This window comes from Pan troglodytes, chromosome 4 (genome assembly GCF_028858775.2).
Source record: "Pan troglodytes isolate AG18354 chromosome 4, NHGRI_mPanTro3-v2.0_pri, whole genome shotgun sequence".
Classification (NCBI taxonomy): Eukaryota; Metazoa; Chordata; class Mammalia; order Primates; family Hominidae; genus Pan; species Pan troglodytes.
This window is the reverse complement of record NC_072402.2, coordinates 125,172,871-125,191,860: the sequence shown is the minus strand read 5'-3', so window position 1 is coordinate 125,191,860 and position 18,990 is coordinate 125,172,871. Positions and strand designations below refer to the sequence as shown.

Sequence of the window (18,990 nt, the reverse complement as noted above, 5' to 3'; positions counted from 1 at the left end):
TGGCGGGTTTCACCTTTCAATTAGCGGTCCTTGGCTCTCACCTGACCACCCGGGGAGGCAGCGGCAATGGCCCGTGGTAGGGTGGCAGCCATCTGCGTGGCTGCAGTCGCAGCGCTCAGCACAGTTCAGCCCGTACGTGCCATCCTGCATGGAAAACAGCATCAAAGGCAGCAATGAGGGCCTGGGAAAACCCACAACAGAAGAGGAAAAGGCCACTGTCAGCCATTTCACATACAGTACCCTGCTGTCCCAAACGCTTCTTACAGGGATGTATCTTTATTTTTTTTTCTTTTTTTTTTGAGATGGAGTCTCGCTCTGTTGCCCAGACTGGAGTGCAGTGGTGTGATTTCAGCTCAGCGCAACCTCGGCCTCCCGGGTTGAAGGAATTCTCAGCCTCCCGAGTAGCTGGGACTATAGGCACCTGCCACCTTGCCAGGCTAATTTTTGTATTTTTAGTAGAGACAGGGTTTCACCTTGTTGGTCAGGCTGGTCTCGAACTCCTGACCTCAGGTGATCCACTCGCCTCAGCCTCCCAAAGTGTTTGGATTACAGACGTGAGCCACCGCACCCAGCCAGAGGGATGCATCTTAATCACCTCTTTCTATGTCTTCTTAGTCCCCAAAATATAGGCTCCAGGAAGTCAGTGTTTTAAAGTCACTCAAACCCTAGTTTATGCCTGACACAACGGTTGGGACATATAAATAGTGAAGCCAATCATGCCAACACACTTTAAAAATTTTTTTAATTATAAAATTATAGTTTTAAAACTATAATTTTAGAGCTTTTTTGTGTGGGTCAGGGTCATTTTTTTTTTTTTTTTTTGAGACGGAGTCTCACTCTTTCACCCAGGCCGGACGGCAGTGGCGCTATCTCGGCTCACTGCAAGCTCTGCCTCCCGGGTTCACACCATTCTCCTGCCTATTTATATTTTATAAAATATTAAAATATTTATAATTTAAAAAATTTTTAAATTATAAACTAATCTTAAAAATTATAGTTTTTTTGTTATTTCTTTTTTTTATTATTATACTTTAAGTTTTACGGTACATGTGCACATTGTGCAGGTTAGTTACATATGTATACATGTGCCATGCTGGTGCGCTGCACCCACTAACTCGTCATCTAGCATTAGGTATATCTCCCAATGCTATCCCTCCCCCCTCCCCCCTCCCCACCACAGTCCCCAGAGTGTGATATTCCCCTTCCTGTGTCCATGTGATCTCATTGTTCAATTCCCACCTATGAGTGAGAATATGCGGTGTTTGGTCTTTTGTTCCTGCGATAGTTTACTGAGAATGATGGTTTCCAGTTTCATCCATGTCCCTACAAAGGACATGAACTCATCATTTTTTATGGCTGCATAGTATTCCATGGTGTATATGTGCCACATTTTCTTAATCCAGTCTATCATTGCTGGACATTTGGGTTGGTTCCAAGTCTTTGCTATTGTGAATAATGCCGCAATAAACATACGTGTGCATGTGTCTTTATAGCAGCATGATCCATAGTCATTTGGGTATATACCCAGTAATGGGATGGCTGGGTCAAATGTTATTTCTAGTTCTAGATCCCTGAGGAATCGCCACACTGACTTATAGTTTTAATTGAATTAAGTTCATTGCCATAAGTTGCCAATGAGATACATGGTACTATAAAGAAAAATGAAGATATTTTGTTACTTTTCTCTGATTATTATCCTGCTTTTCAGGAAGAAGTCTAAGCCACACAAAATATCCTGACTCACAGTCCTAAGTATGAGTTGACACACCTCCTTGCTCCTCCCCTTCCAGATCTTTTATATTTTCATGTGCACGTCAGTTTGGATGGTCTGATGGAGACAAGACTCCTCATAGACATGATTGTTTTGTTTATGGAGAAAGAATGGAAAGTTCAGCTCTTTCACCACAGATCCTGGAAAATGAGGGAGGCACTACAAGCCTTCCCAACACCACCCAAGAACTAAGAGAAACAGGGGTACAGAATTACCACAGAGGAGGAACATGGGAACCAGCATAGACAGGTAGTGGGTGCTAGATGAATAATTATTTGTCTAGAACTTGTTAAAATAAGAAAAAGAAAACAATCATTTTGTAGACCCCACCAATGTTTGATACAGCTACACAGGATTTAGTTTTGTCATGATATGAACCACTAAACCCTCAGCCTTCACTGATTTACTAACTCCTCTAAGGTATGAAAAAGGACGAGATTGTGCCAGGGGCTTTGCTTTGTCTACAATCAGATAGGGAGTAAAAAGTGATCTTCAAGCTCATCTCCAAGTACTGATAATTTGTTCACTAGACTGATGAGAGGCAGCAAAGCTGACAGCTCTGTCCATGGGATATCCATGAGTGGGATCCTTTCTACTTTGGGAAGTGGGTTGTACTTAATGAGGAGGAAGCCCAGAGAGACAAGAGCATTGTGGAAGGCCCTTCTCCAGGGGCCCAGTTCAGGGGGTCACATTGTTAACTCGCCATCAGATGATGTCCTGGAGGCAGAGAACACACACCACAGAGAGAATGCCTAATGGCTCAGGAGAAAATAATTGCTATAGAAAGAAAGAGTGATGGAAAAGAAATCAGCAGCTTACTCCAGAATGCACTTCCCGTTTGCACTCCCTGACAGCTTGAGGTAGATGCAGTATGAGATTTCTAATGACCTGTATCTCCAAAGTAGGTCAAGGGAATAGAGTGAGCTATAGGGACATCTTAAGAAATTCTTGTGGCTCCAGAGATACTTATGTTAAAAGACATTGTTTCCAAACCTTCTTTCAACACTTCCATGAGCATTTCTATGACATCAGTCACCACCCTCCTTTCAACTCCCTGCCACTTTCTACCATAAAGGCAGGGAGATTTCCATGATAATGGAAACAAAATATTTGGAGACCAGTACTGTTCACTGGCTGCCACCAAGAGATGGGTGAATAAGAAACAGAAAGTAAAGGGTGGGGGTTGAGGAAACTGAACAAGATGAAGGAAAAGAAGGAAGAAATTCTCGCAGAGCCTATCTAACCAGTTTCCATGTCTATCTCTTTTCCAATCCTACGTCCAATTTGAATCCAAATACCTGGATTCTTCCAGTAGTTACCGAAGTTGGGTTCACAGTGAGCCACTTGAAGTCAGGAAAACTGCAAAAAGAAGCCAACTTTACAACATCAGTTCCTCACAGGCGTTTTCCGTCAGGGCGCTGATTTGTGCATACCTGGCAGGGAAGTTCGCATTTCTCCCCGCGCCATCCAGGTGCACACGTGCAGGTCCCGTCCAGGGTGTTGCAGGCTCCCCCGTTGAGGCACTGGCATGTTAAGTTACAGCCAAAGCCCCATGTGCCACTGGGACATCTGATGGAGCAGTCCACCCCGTGCCAGCCTGTGCGACAAGAACGCCAGAGCATGTGAGCGAACAAAGGCAGCAGGGAGCCTTGTTGAGCCTTTCCAAACCACGTTTCTCTTTAGAAACGCCTTGGAGATGCAAGCCCCAGCCACAGCAGCAGAGAGCACTGGTTCTGCCAAGTTAGGCCTCCATCAGGAATGAACAGAAGGCACCCCTGAGGACCCAAACAGCCATGTGTGTTGTGTGATCTGTTGAGGATGCTAGCACTGCATACTAGTGGACTACTGAAAAAGAGATATAGAGTCAAAGCACCTTTAATGGGCAGTGATGCACACTGTGGAATGCTGAGTTTTGTTCAGATCAGGAAAGTGAAATATTTATATGGAAGGGAGACGAAGGATTCTGCTTGAAAACACAACACCATCTTTAAAGCAGGACCCCATTAACCAGCAACTGTGTATATCCAGGATCCTGGCTGCACCTATGGATGGACACGTTCTAGTGCTCATATAAAATTGGTGCTTGGCTGCGTTTCTTGTCATGATTCCAAGCCAGTCAATTTAGGGGCATGAACACATGTCTGCTTGTTTACTCTTCCCAAAAGTGCACCGACACAGAGACTTTTGGAGCTGGCAGTGACTTCAGAGATCATCTAATGTGAGCCTCTTCCCTTGACTCAGGAAAGCGTTCCAGCCCATACTGGATGAGGGGCTTGTGGAGGTCAGACACTGAATTTTGGTGCAACTGGAGCTAGTACCCTGGTTAAGGTTTTTCTTTTTTGTGTCTTTAGGAGATAACGTGACCAGGATCAAATTAAAGACTTATTTACCCATTCTTACCTGCCTTGCAAGTACAAGACCCGTCCACCGGAGAGCAGACTGCATCATTTTTACAGCCACAGCGAGAGGAACAGTTTATCCCATAGGTTCCCAGAGGGCATGGGGTAGAGCAGTCAATTCCCTAGACAGGTACAAGTAGCAAAATGCATTCAATTTTGCCAACTGAAATAAGGCCAACACAAATAAACAAAAATATATCTTGGCAATGCTAATTATACTTCCTCTCTAATTTTAACACACTGTATTTTTAAAATTTTGTCATAATGTCACCACTATACAAATTTTAGAAATTTAAGGGCAACACTAGCTGGTCTATGTTTAGGATATATTATTAAATGGGATCCAAAAAAGCTCGCACCTACATTAGCTTTGCCTTCATAGCAGAACTAAAACAAAACAACAATAAAAACCCTTTTTCATTGCTCGGACAAGTAGATATATAAAAATAAATTGTATCTGTAAAATTACTCTCAATAAATAAACATCAATATGAACTATACATTAGATCTCAACCCTTCCTAGACATCCTTGTATGATATGTAATATTTTTAGTAGGTAAAGCAAAGCAACAACAGAACACATTCAGCAACATGATTCACTTTATCCGACAGGGAGCTTTAAACGCAGAATTAAGCTACCAAAGGCAACTGGAGGTCATCTCCTTTCAAAACAGAAGGGACTCTTAAGACAAAGCTAATTCAAGGGCTGAACCAAAGGGTTATGACATAGGTTAGAAAACCCTTTATAAAGTCCTCTCAGCTCTGTGACTTTATGATCCACCAGTTCTACATTATGTGCTCTGGAATAATCATCAACATTCTTCATAGTTCAATGTGCTCTTTAAAATGGGAAGGAATAATTCAAGAACAACACATTCTCCTTTAAAGCAAAGATTCCTAGCCTATCACTACGAAATCTTAGAAACTGTAAGCAAAATTCTGCTCTATTATGCATGGAATACAGACATATTTATAGGGTCTGGATTTTCAAAGGGACCTAAAAACTTATGTACTACCAACTACAGAATGTAAATACATTACAAATGCTAACTCGATGTGTCTTCAAATTTTGTGGAATTAAAAACAAAAGCTGTCAACAATAATAATCTACTTGGAAAAGTAACTTCTTTGTCACCTATAAAACACAATAAAATAAATTACTTAAGGAATAATTATAATATACTTTCTGACATGTGTTTATATTAAAAATTAATGCCACATTTATAGTTTTACCAGCTTTCGCAGTCATTATTCTAAGGTAATTCCTTATATCTCTATTAGCATTTTTCCCCTCATTTTCTCTCTCTCATTAATGATGTGGATGACTTTAGCACATTCACTGTATTTCACTGGAGGTCATATAAATCATGGTACTGAGATGCTTCACACCGCACCCCTCTTCTCCTTCCTCCAGAGCCCTAGTCACTCACTTTGAATCCTGGGGCACAGGTGCACTTTCCAGTCACACTGTCACAGTCTGCCCCATTTTGGCAGCTGCAGATCTGCTGGCAAGCTTCCCCGTAGAATCCAGGAGAACATGTCTCATTACAGTAGAGTCCTGACCAGCCCGGCTTGCAGGCACATTCTCCAGACATGGGGTGACAGCTGAGAGACATGGATGAAAGGAATAAGTCACTTTGGGGTAAACATGACACCCAACTTCTGTGCAAATGTTGCTTTAGCAATGATCACTAAATGTGTGGGTAATTCCATGCAGAATAATTCAAACTTCATTCCCAGGCTTGGTATGATTTAATTAATTGGCTGAAACCTGATGGGTACTACAGGAACGTTGTATGAAATCAGCATCATCAGCATCATCTCTAGCAGGATGTATTACAACCACATCCTTTTGTCTGAAATTCTTTTTAATTCTCTTAAATTGAATGCACTAATTTTGTAAGAGGTCAACTCTATGAGAGGAGCTAAAAAAAACTCCATCCAATGGACAATACCAAACCAGTTAACTAGTATGATGTCCCAGGAACACCAAAAGCAGTGACCTTGTCAGCCTGTTTCTCCTCTCAGTTCCCTATACCTGGTAGCTGGCAGCTGTCTCCACCTGAAACAGCAGCCGCATTGACCCACCAGGCAACCAGCTGTTGCTCCATAGCAAATGGACATATCAGCTGCGCTGAGATGCACGCGTAAGTGAGTTGACACAATAGGGCCCTCTGTGGCATGCTGGCTCAAAACACATGTGCTTCTCACCACTAGAAAATCTTAACAATCAAACTAGTTCTCCTGACAACAGGAAGACTGTTTAAAGATGGTCTTCCTTGCCTGATGGAGCTAAAACCCTCCCTTAACTAGGGCCAAAAACAAACACCTGTGTCATATCCATACATTTGCTAAGTGACCTCCCATCAGAGGACTGTTCATAGATTTTCTACTCTTGGAAAGAATGACAACCTGGGAGGGATGAAGACTGAGGATGTAATCCCAGTTCTCCCACTACCTAAGTAGCCTCAGTGAAATACAGCTTCCTTGGGCCTGATGTCCTAGTCTGCCAAGTGAGGGTCTCAGCCACGCCCCATAATCTTATATCCTATATTCCTCCTCCTCCTTGTTCAGAAAATTCCTGTGGGTTGAACAGTTTGGTGCTCATTTTTGGAATTTTATTTAAATATACTTTTAGACCCCTGCTGCACCTTAGTGTTCACAGGCAAGGGCCTAGAAATTCATCAAACACTCAGAAAACATGGCATGAAGAATACCTAAGTACAGTTCTACATATAAGGTGGTTTCTTGAGTGCAGGTTTAGATTCACAGGACCAGGGCGTGAGTCTCAGATCTACTTAGAACTACTCAAGTCTGCTTATCTTCTATTATCCTTGGGCCAATTTCTTATCCTTGAGCAGTCACATGGCATCTCCACGGCATCTCAAACTTAACATGTCAAAAACTGAGCCCTTGGGCCAGGCATGGTGGCTCAAACTTGTAATCCCAGCACTTTGGGAGGCTGAGGCGGGTGGATCACGAGGTCAGGAGATCTAGACCATCCTGGCTAACATGGTGAAACCTCGTCTCTACTAAAAAACACAAAAAATTAGCGGGGCGTGGTGGTGGGCATCTGTAGTCCCAGCTACTCAGGAGGCTGAGGCAGGAGAATGGTGTGAACCTGGGAGGTGGAGCTTGCAGTGAGCCGAGATCACGCCACTGCACTCCAGCCTGGGGACAGAGCGAGACTCCGTCTCAAAAAAAAACAAAAACAAAAACAAAAACTGAGCCCTTGTTCTTTCCCTCAGTATCTACCCCTAATTGTCCAAATTTTCATAAATAGCACCATCAGTCACTTAGTTTATCTAGAAGTTTTTTTTTTTTTTTTTTTTGAGATGGAGTCTTTCTCTGTCGCCCAGGCTGGAGTGCAGTGGCACGATCTCAGCTCACTACAATCTCCACCATTCAAGTGATTCTTCTGCCTCAGCCTCCCGAGTAGCTGGGATTACAGGCGTGTGCCCCATGCCCAGCTAATTTTTGTATTTTTAGTAGAGATGGAATTTCACCATTTTGGCCAGGCTGATCTCGAACTCCTGACCTCAAGTGATCTGCCCGTCTCAGCCTCCCAAAGTGCTGGGATTATAAGCGTGAGCCACCATGCCTGGCCTAGGGGTTATTCTTGATAACTTCTTCTGCCTCCTCACTAGAATTTAACCATTCTAACTCCAAAATATATTTTGAATCCACCCACATCCCTTTATCTTCACTGTCCTCATTCTGCTCCAGCCAATGCCATCTATCTCCTCACCTCCTGAACAGCCTTCCAACTGTGCTGCCCATCTCCACTCATGCCTTATCACCTAAAGAGTAAATCATATCATTCTCCTTCTTAAAACTCTGCAAAGGCTCCCCACTACCCTTAGAAAAAAATCCAGACTGTTTAATATAGCTACAGTGACTATAAAATTTATTGTCTAAACCAGGGCATTTTTAAGAGTGAAGAGAGAGCTGCTAATAATTATACTAGGACAACAGGCCTAAACCAGACTGTCCTTGTGAAACCTGATATACAATCACCCTAAATACAGCCCGTGGGGCCTCATCATCTGGCCACTGCCTACTCCTCAACCTCTTCTTTCATCATTATTCTCTCTTTATTGCTATGCTTGACCACATTGGATTTCTCCTAGTTTGTAAAAGCATCATTTTTTTTTTTCAACTTAGGGGCGTCCACATGGGCTATTCCATGTTCTTAGGATGCAGTTTCCTTACTCTCTGCCTATTTCTCTCCAGTTTGTCTTTCCAGTCTCAGCTTAAACATCCCTTCCTCAAAGAAACCTTCCCTGTCCACCCAAATTGAAGGTAGGTCTCTCCACTTACACTCTTCCTTACCACCCTGATCCTTCTTCCCATCTCACTTTTCACAATCTATAATTCTGTTTATTTTTCCAGTCCTTTAATGTCTTCCTTCTCTTCTACACTGTGAGTTCCAGGAGGGCCAGAATTAAATCTGTTTTGCCACCTTTCACGGGCACATGGTAGGCCCACAGTAAATGCAGATTGAATGAATAAGTGAAAATGCCACAGGTGATACACAGCGGATGTGACTCCAGGGATCTAGCTTTCCCACATTAATCTGCTTCTCCCTGACATCTCAGAGTCACTGAACAATGTTAAATTATACTCAGTACATATGTATACAAAGGGGAAGATTTCCTCTAAAATTCGTTTTTAAAATGTCAAAGTCTTGGCTTAAAGGAAATAGCCATTAATCACAGAGAACAACTCATGAATGTCACCATGTTTGTGATGATATTGTAAGTGAACGCACAGACCAGGAGTCAGCATTTACTGGGCACTGAGTAAGTCTCAGCAATGTGCTGAGCACCATTTAGTTCAATCCTCACAACCATCCTAGACGGTATGATCCCATTTTATAAATGAGAAAATAGAGGCCTAGAAAGGGTAAATTATTTATTCAAAGTCTCACACAGGTAGTGAGGCAGAATCAAACTTGAACCCAGGTTTGCTTTTATACCAAAGAAAAGGGAGGTTTGCTAACAGCCTGCTGAGGGGACCAGACATGAAGGACAATTGCTAAGATTTAGAATTTGGCACATATAAAGGGGTCAACAGGATCAGTAAAAACAAATATTGTACAAAAAACGGGAAATTTTTAAGTTTACTTCAGTAAGTCCTTACATTTGATAAAGGGAAAAGAAATATTTCAAGTGATAGATTGGTTTAAGTAGCCTACCTTATCTTAACATATTGTAAAACAAATGATATTTTTGGTAGAAAATATTACTTTACATTGAAAAGTAGAAAACAGTATTCATGGTGTAGACATAATGTTAAAGAAAATAGACAATTTGGATGACAATGAATTCAACAAAGCAAGAGGCAGGCTGAGAAATTGATATTCAATGCCCCCCAGTGAGTGTTAGTGCAGCACACTGGTTTTCAGATTGATTGACACCAAAATTAGTATTCTGCAATTTATAATTAGATGTAGGAAGCTAGAGCACTTTGGAGGCATTTGATGGGTTCTCATGCAGGCAGCTTAATTGGTAATGAGATTTACATGTTGTTGTAGAAGCAGCAGTTTGGAGGTTGAAGGGTGATATACTCATTACCTGTTTTCTGTCTAAAGAACAGATTGCTTTGTGTATATGAAAATAGGATTATACACATATGGGAATAGTTGTCATTTTATAAACACATATAACTATATACATATATTCCAGGAAACTGTTTAATAGTTGAATTACAACAAAAGTCCAATACTATATAATATTGGCTGAAACAGAGTCATTGAACTTCTTTTTATTCATTTCCTTAGATGTTATTAATGATCAAATATAATGACAATTACATGACATTTGCAAATAGGCACATCCGGATTGTCCATGGCTATTAAATGTCTTTATTACCAAAAGCAGTTAATCTATCTCTCTATATTGCATGTGGAATATTATTAAATCTCAAATTTTATTTTCTTGTTCAAAATTATTTCCACCATAACAGTTAGTTTTCAGTTGAAAAGTCCAGGTCACAGTGAATATCTTTAGGCTCAATAATACTGCTAAAGTTTGAAATACTAATATTACTTATAAATATATTTAAATTCATTTCAGCTCTATGATAGATTGCAAAATAAAAATGGCTACAAATTCTTTGCAACACCTCCCATCGAGAGGTGGGGTATATTGAATCTGGACTTGGTTAGATGACTTGCCTTATCTAAAGGGATATTAGCGAACATGACATAACCAAAGGCTTAAAAAGTGTATGTTGGGGGTCTGTACTGTCTTCTGTTTTAGAAACCAGTCACCATGTGAAAAAGCCCAGGCTAGCCTGCTAGATACTGGAGATGTGTGGCTCAGTCACCCCCATCACCCAGCCAAATGCCAGACATGTGAGTGAGGATATCCAGGACCAATTAGCCTCCAGTTGATCTGCCAGCTGAACACAAGGAGACCAGCAGAAGAACCACCAAGTTGAGCCTAGCCCACATAGTCAAGCAAAAAATCATCAGTTAGTAAATAATTGTTATTTTATGTCATTAGGTTTGGAGTAGTTTTTTTGTTTGTTTGTTTGTTTGTTTTTTAATGCTGCAAAAGCTACCTGATTCAAACCCTTACCCAACTATATGGCTAAAATATATGTCAATGTGTATATCCATAGAACTCAATATGTACCTAAAGACAATGTACATTATTAATTTACACTGTATTTGTTATCTCATTAATTATAATGGAAGGCTTTAGTATATCATAAATTATGTAACAGCAAGGCTCCACTTGCTTGATAAATGCTAATGTGAACAAACTAGACTTTCAATTAATACAAGGATTCTATGCCTTTTGGTTTGAAGGGACCTTGGGCTTCCAGGAATTTTACACATAGAAGTTTAAGATATAAGAACTAGATAGATGGCTCCAATGATTAATTCAACAAGATAGAGTCATATAATCAACATTAAACTTGTTTTAATAGAAATTCGTAAAAGCTAATCTTTAAAAATACCTTTCATGATTTACAAAATCATGAAAAGACTGATTTTTTAAAATATTCGGATTATTTGGTATACAATATTAGACAGATTTTAGTGTTATTGATCTATGTAATTGTCAAAAAATGTCATGTACTTCTTTGTTAACACATATATGCTTAGGTACATATGACCTATGTCAAAATTACCACAGTATTGCCATCAATTAACTAATTCTCCACTTTGCACCTTGCCACTACTAATATGGTATCCAATTCCAACAAAACCAACATGCTCTCTGCTTCTCCAATTCTTCTCATAGCAGAGCTCTTCCTTTGCATAGATTTATTATTCCATTTGATTTCAGTTGTCTCTATGTACAACGGAACAGCACACTGGTGTAATGTTCTTAGTTGTCACTACATGAGGCTTACTTTTTGCTGCAATAAGACTTATACTGTAGGAAAGGGACCCAAATTCATGACTTGTCCCTAATCCTGCCAGCTCCTTAAATATTAGAGAGTTGAAAAACAAAACCCTGTGGAGATTATTCATTTTTATTCCCCCAAATATTTACGTAAACTTGTCAAGTAAAGAAAGGCAATATTTTCCAATGAAGAAAACCAAAGTTGACTAATGTGGCTTACAAAGTTACTTGAATCATATTGAGAATACACTTCTTTCGTATGTCCCACTAAAATGTATTACAGCACACATATGCGCGCACACACACACACACACACAGAGTGCAAACTCTATATTTTTGTTACTAACAATGGTTTAAAGAAGAGACCAACCACACGCTTTTGTTTACTTTTAACTTCTATGCATTTGGGATTTGATGTGGCTATGAGTTATCTTTCAGAAGTATAAATGAAGTAACAGCTGTGCTGAATGCAAATAAAGTAATTCTAGTAAGATCTGAACTGCTATATAACGCACTACATTTTTGTCAAACTCAGCTTTTCCAGCAGTCTGCAAAGGAGGCCCAGAATTCTAAGTTATGTGTATCTGGTCCCTGGGGGAGGGAAAGAAGAAACAGGGGTAAGAAGACATTTTCAGGGCAGACAAGGTAGAGTAGGGTGGGTAGGATCGTGGTTTCCTGTTCTCAAATTCTTGGAGAGGTTTTTGAGCTAAAAGTCCCTTGTGAGTTCTATGTCAGAGTAATCAATTCGAAAAAGATATTTCACATGTGACAGCCACATGTGAAACACTTTCACAAAACTTCCACCAGTTCACTTCCTCTCTCTAGCCTTTTTTTTTCTTCCACAGATGTGCTGTCGAATAAAAGATGCTGCAGTAAGAATCACTTTTTGATATTTTTGCATACTAAATTTGGCTAAACTCCTTGTCTCTCATTGCATCTTTGCTTCTAAGGGAATGTCACAGAATCCCTTGCTTAAGGGAAAGTTCTACTAACCTCAGCAAATTTTGTCTTTATCAGTGGTCATTAATAGAGAATAGAATTTGCTATCCACCAGTAAACCATTGAACAATTTTAGCACCTCAAATGTAGACCATCACACATTAAGTTAAAATGTCTTCCTTTTACTTGGCGATTCCTGCCCAGAGTAGCCTAGAGGCAGGAGGGGGCTTGGGGTGAGAATCACTCTATCAATCCCTCCTTCCAAATCCTGAAAACCAAGGTTAAAACTTTCACAGGACACGTCCTTCCAGGGGAAGCTGACACTCACCTATGAGTGTTTTCCAAGTGGCAGGGACACCGTTTGTCACATTTGATGCCGTAGAGCCCCTCAGGACACAGGCGTGCTTCGCAGTGCTCGCCAGCAAAGCCTGCTTCACAGAGGCATGCGCCGCTCACGTGGTAACACTTCCCTCCATTGACACACTGGCAGGTCTCAGCACAGAGAACGCCATAGGTCCCAACAGGACACTCATCCTGGCACCTACCAAGCAAGAGGCAGAAGCAAGAAGAAAGATTAGTTAGTGCCATGTGAAAATAAACAGTTAATTTGGAATGGTTTTGTTATGCATAAATCGAAGCTGCTTTTTGGTCTTGCAATTATTTAGTGATTGTCCCATTACAGGGATGAAAAGCGTTAAGATACATTACTCTGGCTACATATTGTAGTAACAGCAGCATGACCTGTAGAAAACAAAAACAAAACAAATAACAACAGCAACAAAATGAAACCAAAACAAAAATAGGAGCTTAGGACACGAGGCATGTTTACACTTGGTGCTTGCCAAAGTTACATAGCACTTTAATAGATACTAAGAAAATGGGGAAAAAATTTTCAAATGTTAGTCCATAATTATGAAATTTCAAAACATACTTTCCCAATTCCAAAGAGAAAACTTTGTGTCAAATTTGAAACTAAATTTTAATTCTCTTGGCTTTTATGTGGACATTAATTTTTAATCTTAGCCACGTTTCTACTCTTACTCAAAGCTGAATGGTAATCATTCCTCCTCAGTTAGAAAGTTCTTTAACTAATAAGCCAAGTCCTCTTTAGATCTGGGAAACTCTGAGCTACCAAAATCAGACGTCCTCGATTCCAACATGGGAAGTGCCTGCCAGTAGGAAGGCTTGGAGTTTTCTAACACGAAGTGTTTGGCTAGTGGGGTATTGCCCTCTGTTGGGAAGAAGGGCTGCCAAATGGCAAGGAGTAAAGATCAGCCCTCAAAAATTCACTTTATTATCTTTTTAAAAGTGGCATTGGAGCTCTGTCCAAGAGAAAGGATATGCTCTAGGTAAGACGAATGAGGTGGGAGCTGAGTTGCTAGAGGGAATCGTGATAGAAAAGAGAAAATGATCTCTCATTGCTCCATGGAAAGCACAAATAGTTCTTAGACTAGCCAAGTTTCTTTTTGACTAGGCCAGGTGACTGGCTCTCTGCAGCAGAAGGGGAGGTTTCTGCCAAGGGAAGGAGACAGGGCTTTGCCCAGCCGAGCACTTGCCGCAAGAAGGGTACACTTTGTCTCGGCAGCCACTTCCCATGTGGCTCTCAAGTCAGGCCAGAACCAGAGTCCAAAATGTAGGTCAGCCTTGCATTTTTTAGATCTGTATCATGTGAGCAGTAAGGCATAATAACAAATTCAACCACACTTAAAAGAAGCAGAAAAGAAACATACTTCAAAGAAATAGCGTTTCCACAAAACTTTGCATATTTTTAATGATAGGGTGCAACAAGTAACAATACCAGGGTGGGAGGAATTCTATTTTAGTGTAGAGGACAAATCTTGATACTTTTTTTTGAGACAGGTTCTGCCTCTATCACCCAGACTGGAGTGCAGTGGTGCCATCATAGCTCACTGTAACCTCGAACTCCTGGGCTCAATTGACCCTCCCACCTCTGCCGCCTGAGTAGCTAGGACCACAGGCACTCGCCACCATGTCAGGCTAATTTTTAAATTTTTTGTAAAGATGAGGTCTTGCTATGTTACCCAGGCTGGTTTCAAACTCCTAGACTCAAGTGATGCTCCCGCCTCAGCCTCCCAAAATGTTGGGATTATAGGAATGAGCCACTTGGACCAGCCCCTTCGATGCTTTTCTGGTTACCTCTGGCTCTAGCATATATTTAATGTGATGGAGACAAGGAAAAGAATCTCATGTAAATTTAGTTTCACAGATTCTAGACATCTTCAGGTGTATTTGTTAACAGGTAAAACCTTCAACTGCTCAACAAACCATTAGAAAAGTTATGGAGTAATTGAACTAATACTCAGCATAAAATAAAACGTGTGCCTAAAAGTTATACATGGGTACACCTATTTTTGGACCAGAGTGTATTTTTAAAAGGTGCTCTTTATTTTTAACCTCTAAGAAGCTTCAATAAGCCAAGTCATTTAGTTTCTTCCTTAAAGATGTAAACTTTAAGGAAATAAATGCTTAGGTACAATAATGTGGTCTCATTATGGCTCCTACTGAAGGCTGTCAGGACAACTTTTCAACCTGTCTGTTAGATTTTCTTGCAAGTCAGTTCCAAAAGGAAAAAGGTAAAGATAAATAATATCATTTTCTGTCTCCTAAAAGGATTTGAAAACAAACCCAAATGTTAAGTTTTAAACTATCTTCATTATTTCAACTTGGTAAAAAGCACAGCTTTAAAAGTGGTTGAAAGTAGTATAGATCGGAAGCCTGGGAAAGTATCTGTTACCAAATTACAGGGAACCAGTGTGTATATTTTATCATATCTTGGCAGAGACTTCCTTTCTCAGGAAAAATAAAATCTATAATAGCTGGCCTTGACCCACATTTACATTTCTAACCTACAATTAAACACACTACTAGTTTGCATTATAAATATAAAACAAAAAGTCCTATTTGAATGTTACTTACTAAAGCAGCCATTATTTAAGCTGGATTCATATTCCCATTTTATGTTTTGTCAATGTTGCACTTGTAGGACAATCCTGTTAATAATAGTTATGTCTACTTCTATCTGCCAAAGGAAAATGGTAGGATATCTTTCTAGAAGTATATATTTTCCATCTTGAAAATAAACATAATCATGAAATAGCTGATGCCTGTCTGATTGGCTGCATTAAAAGTCTTTATCAAGCAGTTTTATCTCCTTCTTGGTCTCTTTATCTTCAAGAAGCACCATTTCCCAACAAATTTTATGCCCTTAATGCTGCTTCTGCGGTTCCAAATGGAACAGAAGCTCTCAAAAATCAGTGAAATAGGAAATGCATTTTCTTAGGACAGATAGCAGAAAAGTAATAAAGATAGAGCAATAAATATCAGCCACAGTAGACATATGGAAATTTGGGGTTTCTAATTTTTTTACATTTCAAGTAATGTCCTGGAATTGGTAAGAATGGATAAGCATTAAGTAGAGATAAAGTATTAACACATCAATTCCCAAAACCAGTGAGGGTCATAGACTGGTTTTAATATTGTTTCTATTATTATGTTGCATGTCATTGTGAACTTAAGGAAAAAAGGAAGTGAGTTAACGTGTAAGGGGTGACAGGTACCGCTTTCACCCCTGACCTTCTGTGCATGTCCTTCCCTAGAGCGATTTGAATAGTTAGGCCAAACCATGATTTAGTGTGAAAGAATCGCATTCTTCATTAAACCTGGAATCTATGAATCAGCTGCCTACCTTTCTAACATCCAGAACTGCTGCTCTGGGGGAAATGTAAAAAGCACTGGGAAAGAGCCAACATTTCCACGCTCCTAGACACAGGAAAGAGTTCCTCCATTGACGACCAATGCTGCATTCCCCCAATTCCTGTCTATAATTTTTGACTTCACCTCCTTTCACCCACATTTATCTTCACCTTTAGGGTACTATGGAACACAGACTTGGCAGAGCTGTTTTGGACTTCACCTTAACAGAGTTCATCACTGAGTCATGTATCCCTTCATCCAGCTAATACTCACTGAGCACCAATCATGTGCATGGGCCCCTAATAGGCTGTCGCAGGGCCCAGAGTGATCCTACGGCAGCACTATCGGCATTCGAAACTGTTTTAACCCCTTCAGAAGGTGTTTTTTAAGGATCTGGAAACCATTGTCTCTTCACTCTTACTTGACTGTGTCATGTTACATTTACTCACCACAATATCCTCTCAACCTTTCCACAAACCCCAAAGCCTTTTATTTGGGCAATCTATGCACTACTCTGCCAGCCTACAGGGTGCCTGTTTGGATTTTTCTTATTTCCCTCTGGCGGGGAGGACTGTCCCCACATCCTGGGAATTCTGTGCAGGCTCCTAGGGCCGGCAGCCCTCTGCCCTAACCTCACTGATCAAATTTCGCTGACTTCTCAAAACAAGGGAAATGGCAAATTAAGACCCCAGCCTATCAAGGCCTTTCTCCCCACACCTCCCGCCACAGACTGCCTCATGGCCATTCGTTGTTGTCCTTTCATAGTGACAAATGTGTTTGTTGTGTATATGTGTTAACTATAGAGCCCAGACAGGGATAACAGCTGAAAACAGGAATCATGTCACTCACTGGCTCATCAGAAAAACAATAGTTACAAGAGCAGCAGGTCGAGAAGCAAGTTCTCTCTTTACTTCCCTTCTCTTTCTCTGGCCCCTGGCCTTCCTTGGCTCAAATGTAAAATTTATCTGAAAATTAACTGTTATTCCCTTTCCCTGTACTCCAGATGAAATAGGTATAAGCTCATTTGCCTTGTATGTTTATTGTTCTTGTGCTACCTCTAGTTTGAAATTTAAATCCCTAGAGGGCAAAAAAAAAAAAAAATTATATTGCCATTTTAGTGGCCTAAAATATGACAAGAAACTATTATTAAGATAGTGCTTGGTCTTGTGCCTCCCTTACCCCAACTCATTTTTCTATAATAAGATGTTAAATGGATCCAGAAATTATCTAACAGCCTAATCTATCCAAAATACAACCTAAAACCAGGATGTCAGTTACAAAATCTGAGTAGTCCAATTACATGTTATAAAAACTGTGTACTAAGGATGTCAATAATTCATTGCATGAAAAATTAAAGGAAAAATATGTAATTATATTAGCAAAAGAAAAAAAGGCATTTAATGAAATTAAGCAGCTACTATTAACAAAATTTTTAATTAAAAAAAGGGATTTAAAAAACTACTTAAGAATGAAGAAAATAATTTACTAAATACCAATAGCAAACATGAAACTATACTGAAGCCATTTCCAATAAATTTGGAAACAAGACAGGGATTTTTACTTTTACTGCTGTTTGTCAACATTAATTTGGAGGCTCAAATTTATGCAATAATTCAAGGAAATGAAATAATCATTATACATATTGAAAAGAAAAGACTAACTTATGTTTATTTGTAGATGATATGATAGTATAACTAAATAACTCCAGAGTTTGCTAAAAACAACATTAAAATTACCTTGAAAGTTTGGTAGTATGAATAAATTAAAAAGTAAATAGTCAAAAGCAAGTTTTTCTTCAACCAGAAATATCCAATTACAGGCAGAAATGAAATTTTAAAAAATTACAAAATACTCAGAAATAAATTTAATAAGAAAGTACAGGGTCTAAGTTGGAGGCAGGAGGGAACAAACATGACAGTATCTTATTAAAAGTCATAAAATTAGACCAAGATTTTAGAAAGAGAAAAAATAAGGGAAAAAAAGTTGAAGGAATTCTTAATTCAAAGACATCATAAAAAATAATGATAGCTAATATTTATGCAGCTTGTAAACAGCACTCAAACTGATAATCACTAGTATTTACACAGTTCATAGAAATTGCTCTAGAATAATAAAATCTAATATTGATAAGTTCCAGGGCTGTTTTAAATGTTTTAACACACTAACTTATTTAATCCTTACAACCCTAGAGAGAAGCACAATTATTATTAGGATGTTACAGACAAAGGTGTTTCCAACGCCTGTAATCTTAGCACTTTGGGAGGCCGAGGCAGGCAGATTGCCTGAGCTCAGGAGTTCGATACCAACCTGGGCAACACAGTGAAACCCCATCTCTACTAAAATACAAAAAATTAGCCTGATATGGCAGCATGCGCCTGTAATCCCAACTACTAGGGAGGCTGAGGCAGAAGAATTGCTTGAACCCGGGAGATGGAAGTTGTGGTGAGCCGAGATCATGCCACTGCACTCCAGCCTGGGGGACAAAACAAGACTCCATCTCAAAAAAAAAAAAAAAGTGTTTCCAGGGACACATTTACCTAAACCTAGATTCCAAATAATTGTTTTCAATCACTATGACCTTCTGCCTCTCAAGTCTCTTCTCAAATCCTACACACACATCCAGTGAGCCTGGCTACCTAGTCTTCCAGGACATGATAGATTCAAGAGCATTAAAAGAAGGATGCACACATCATGTTAAAAATTTTCTGTAGAGCAAAGAATACAATCAACAAAGTGAAGAGCCAGCCCACAGAATGAGATAAAGTATTTCCAAACTATCCATCTGACAAGGGGTTATAGGTTGGTG

The 18,990-nt window shown here is 39.8% G+C and overlaps 1 protein-coding gene across 3 annotated transcripts in view; it reads right to left on the bottom strand.

Moving 5' to 3' along the window:
- The window catches only part of MEGF10 (multiple EGF like domains 10), a 187,821-nt gene that overhangs the window by 55,462 nt on the left and 113,369 nt on the right, over positions 1-18,990 (bottom strand). For all 3 annotated transcript variants that reach the window (XM_016953721.4, XM_001158953.7, XM_024356719.3), the window contains exons 9-13: positions 12,799-13,011; positions 5,601-5,775; positions 4,172-4,292; positions 3,205-3,368; positions 42-144 (exon numbers count right to left, since the gene is read on the bottom strand). In XM_016953721.4, coding sequence (XP_016809210.2) covers positions 42-144; positions 3,205-3,368; positions 4,172-4,292; positions 5,601-5,775; positions 12,799-13,011 — 776 coding nt within the window. The remainder of the gene's footprint in view (positions 1-41; positions 145-3,204; positions 3,369-4,171; positions 4,293-5,600; positions 5,776-12,798; positions 13,012-18,990) is intronic.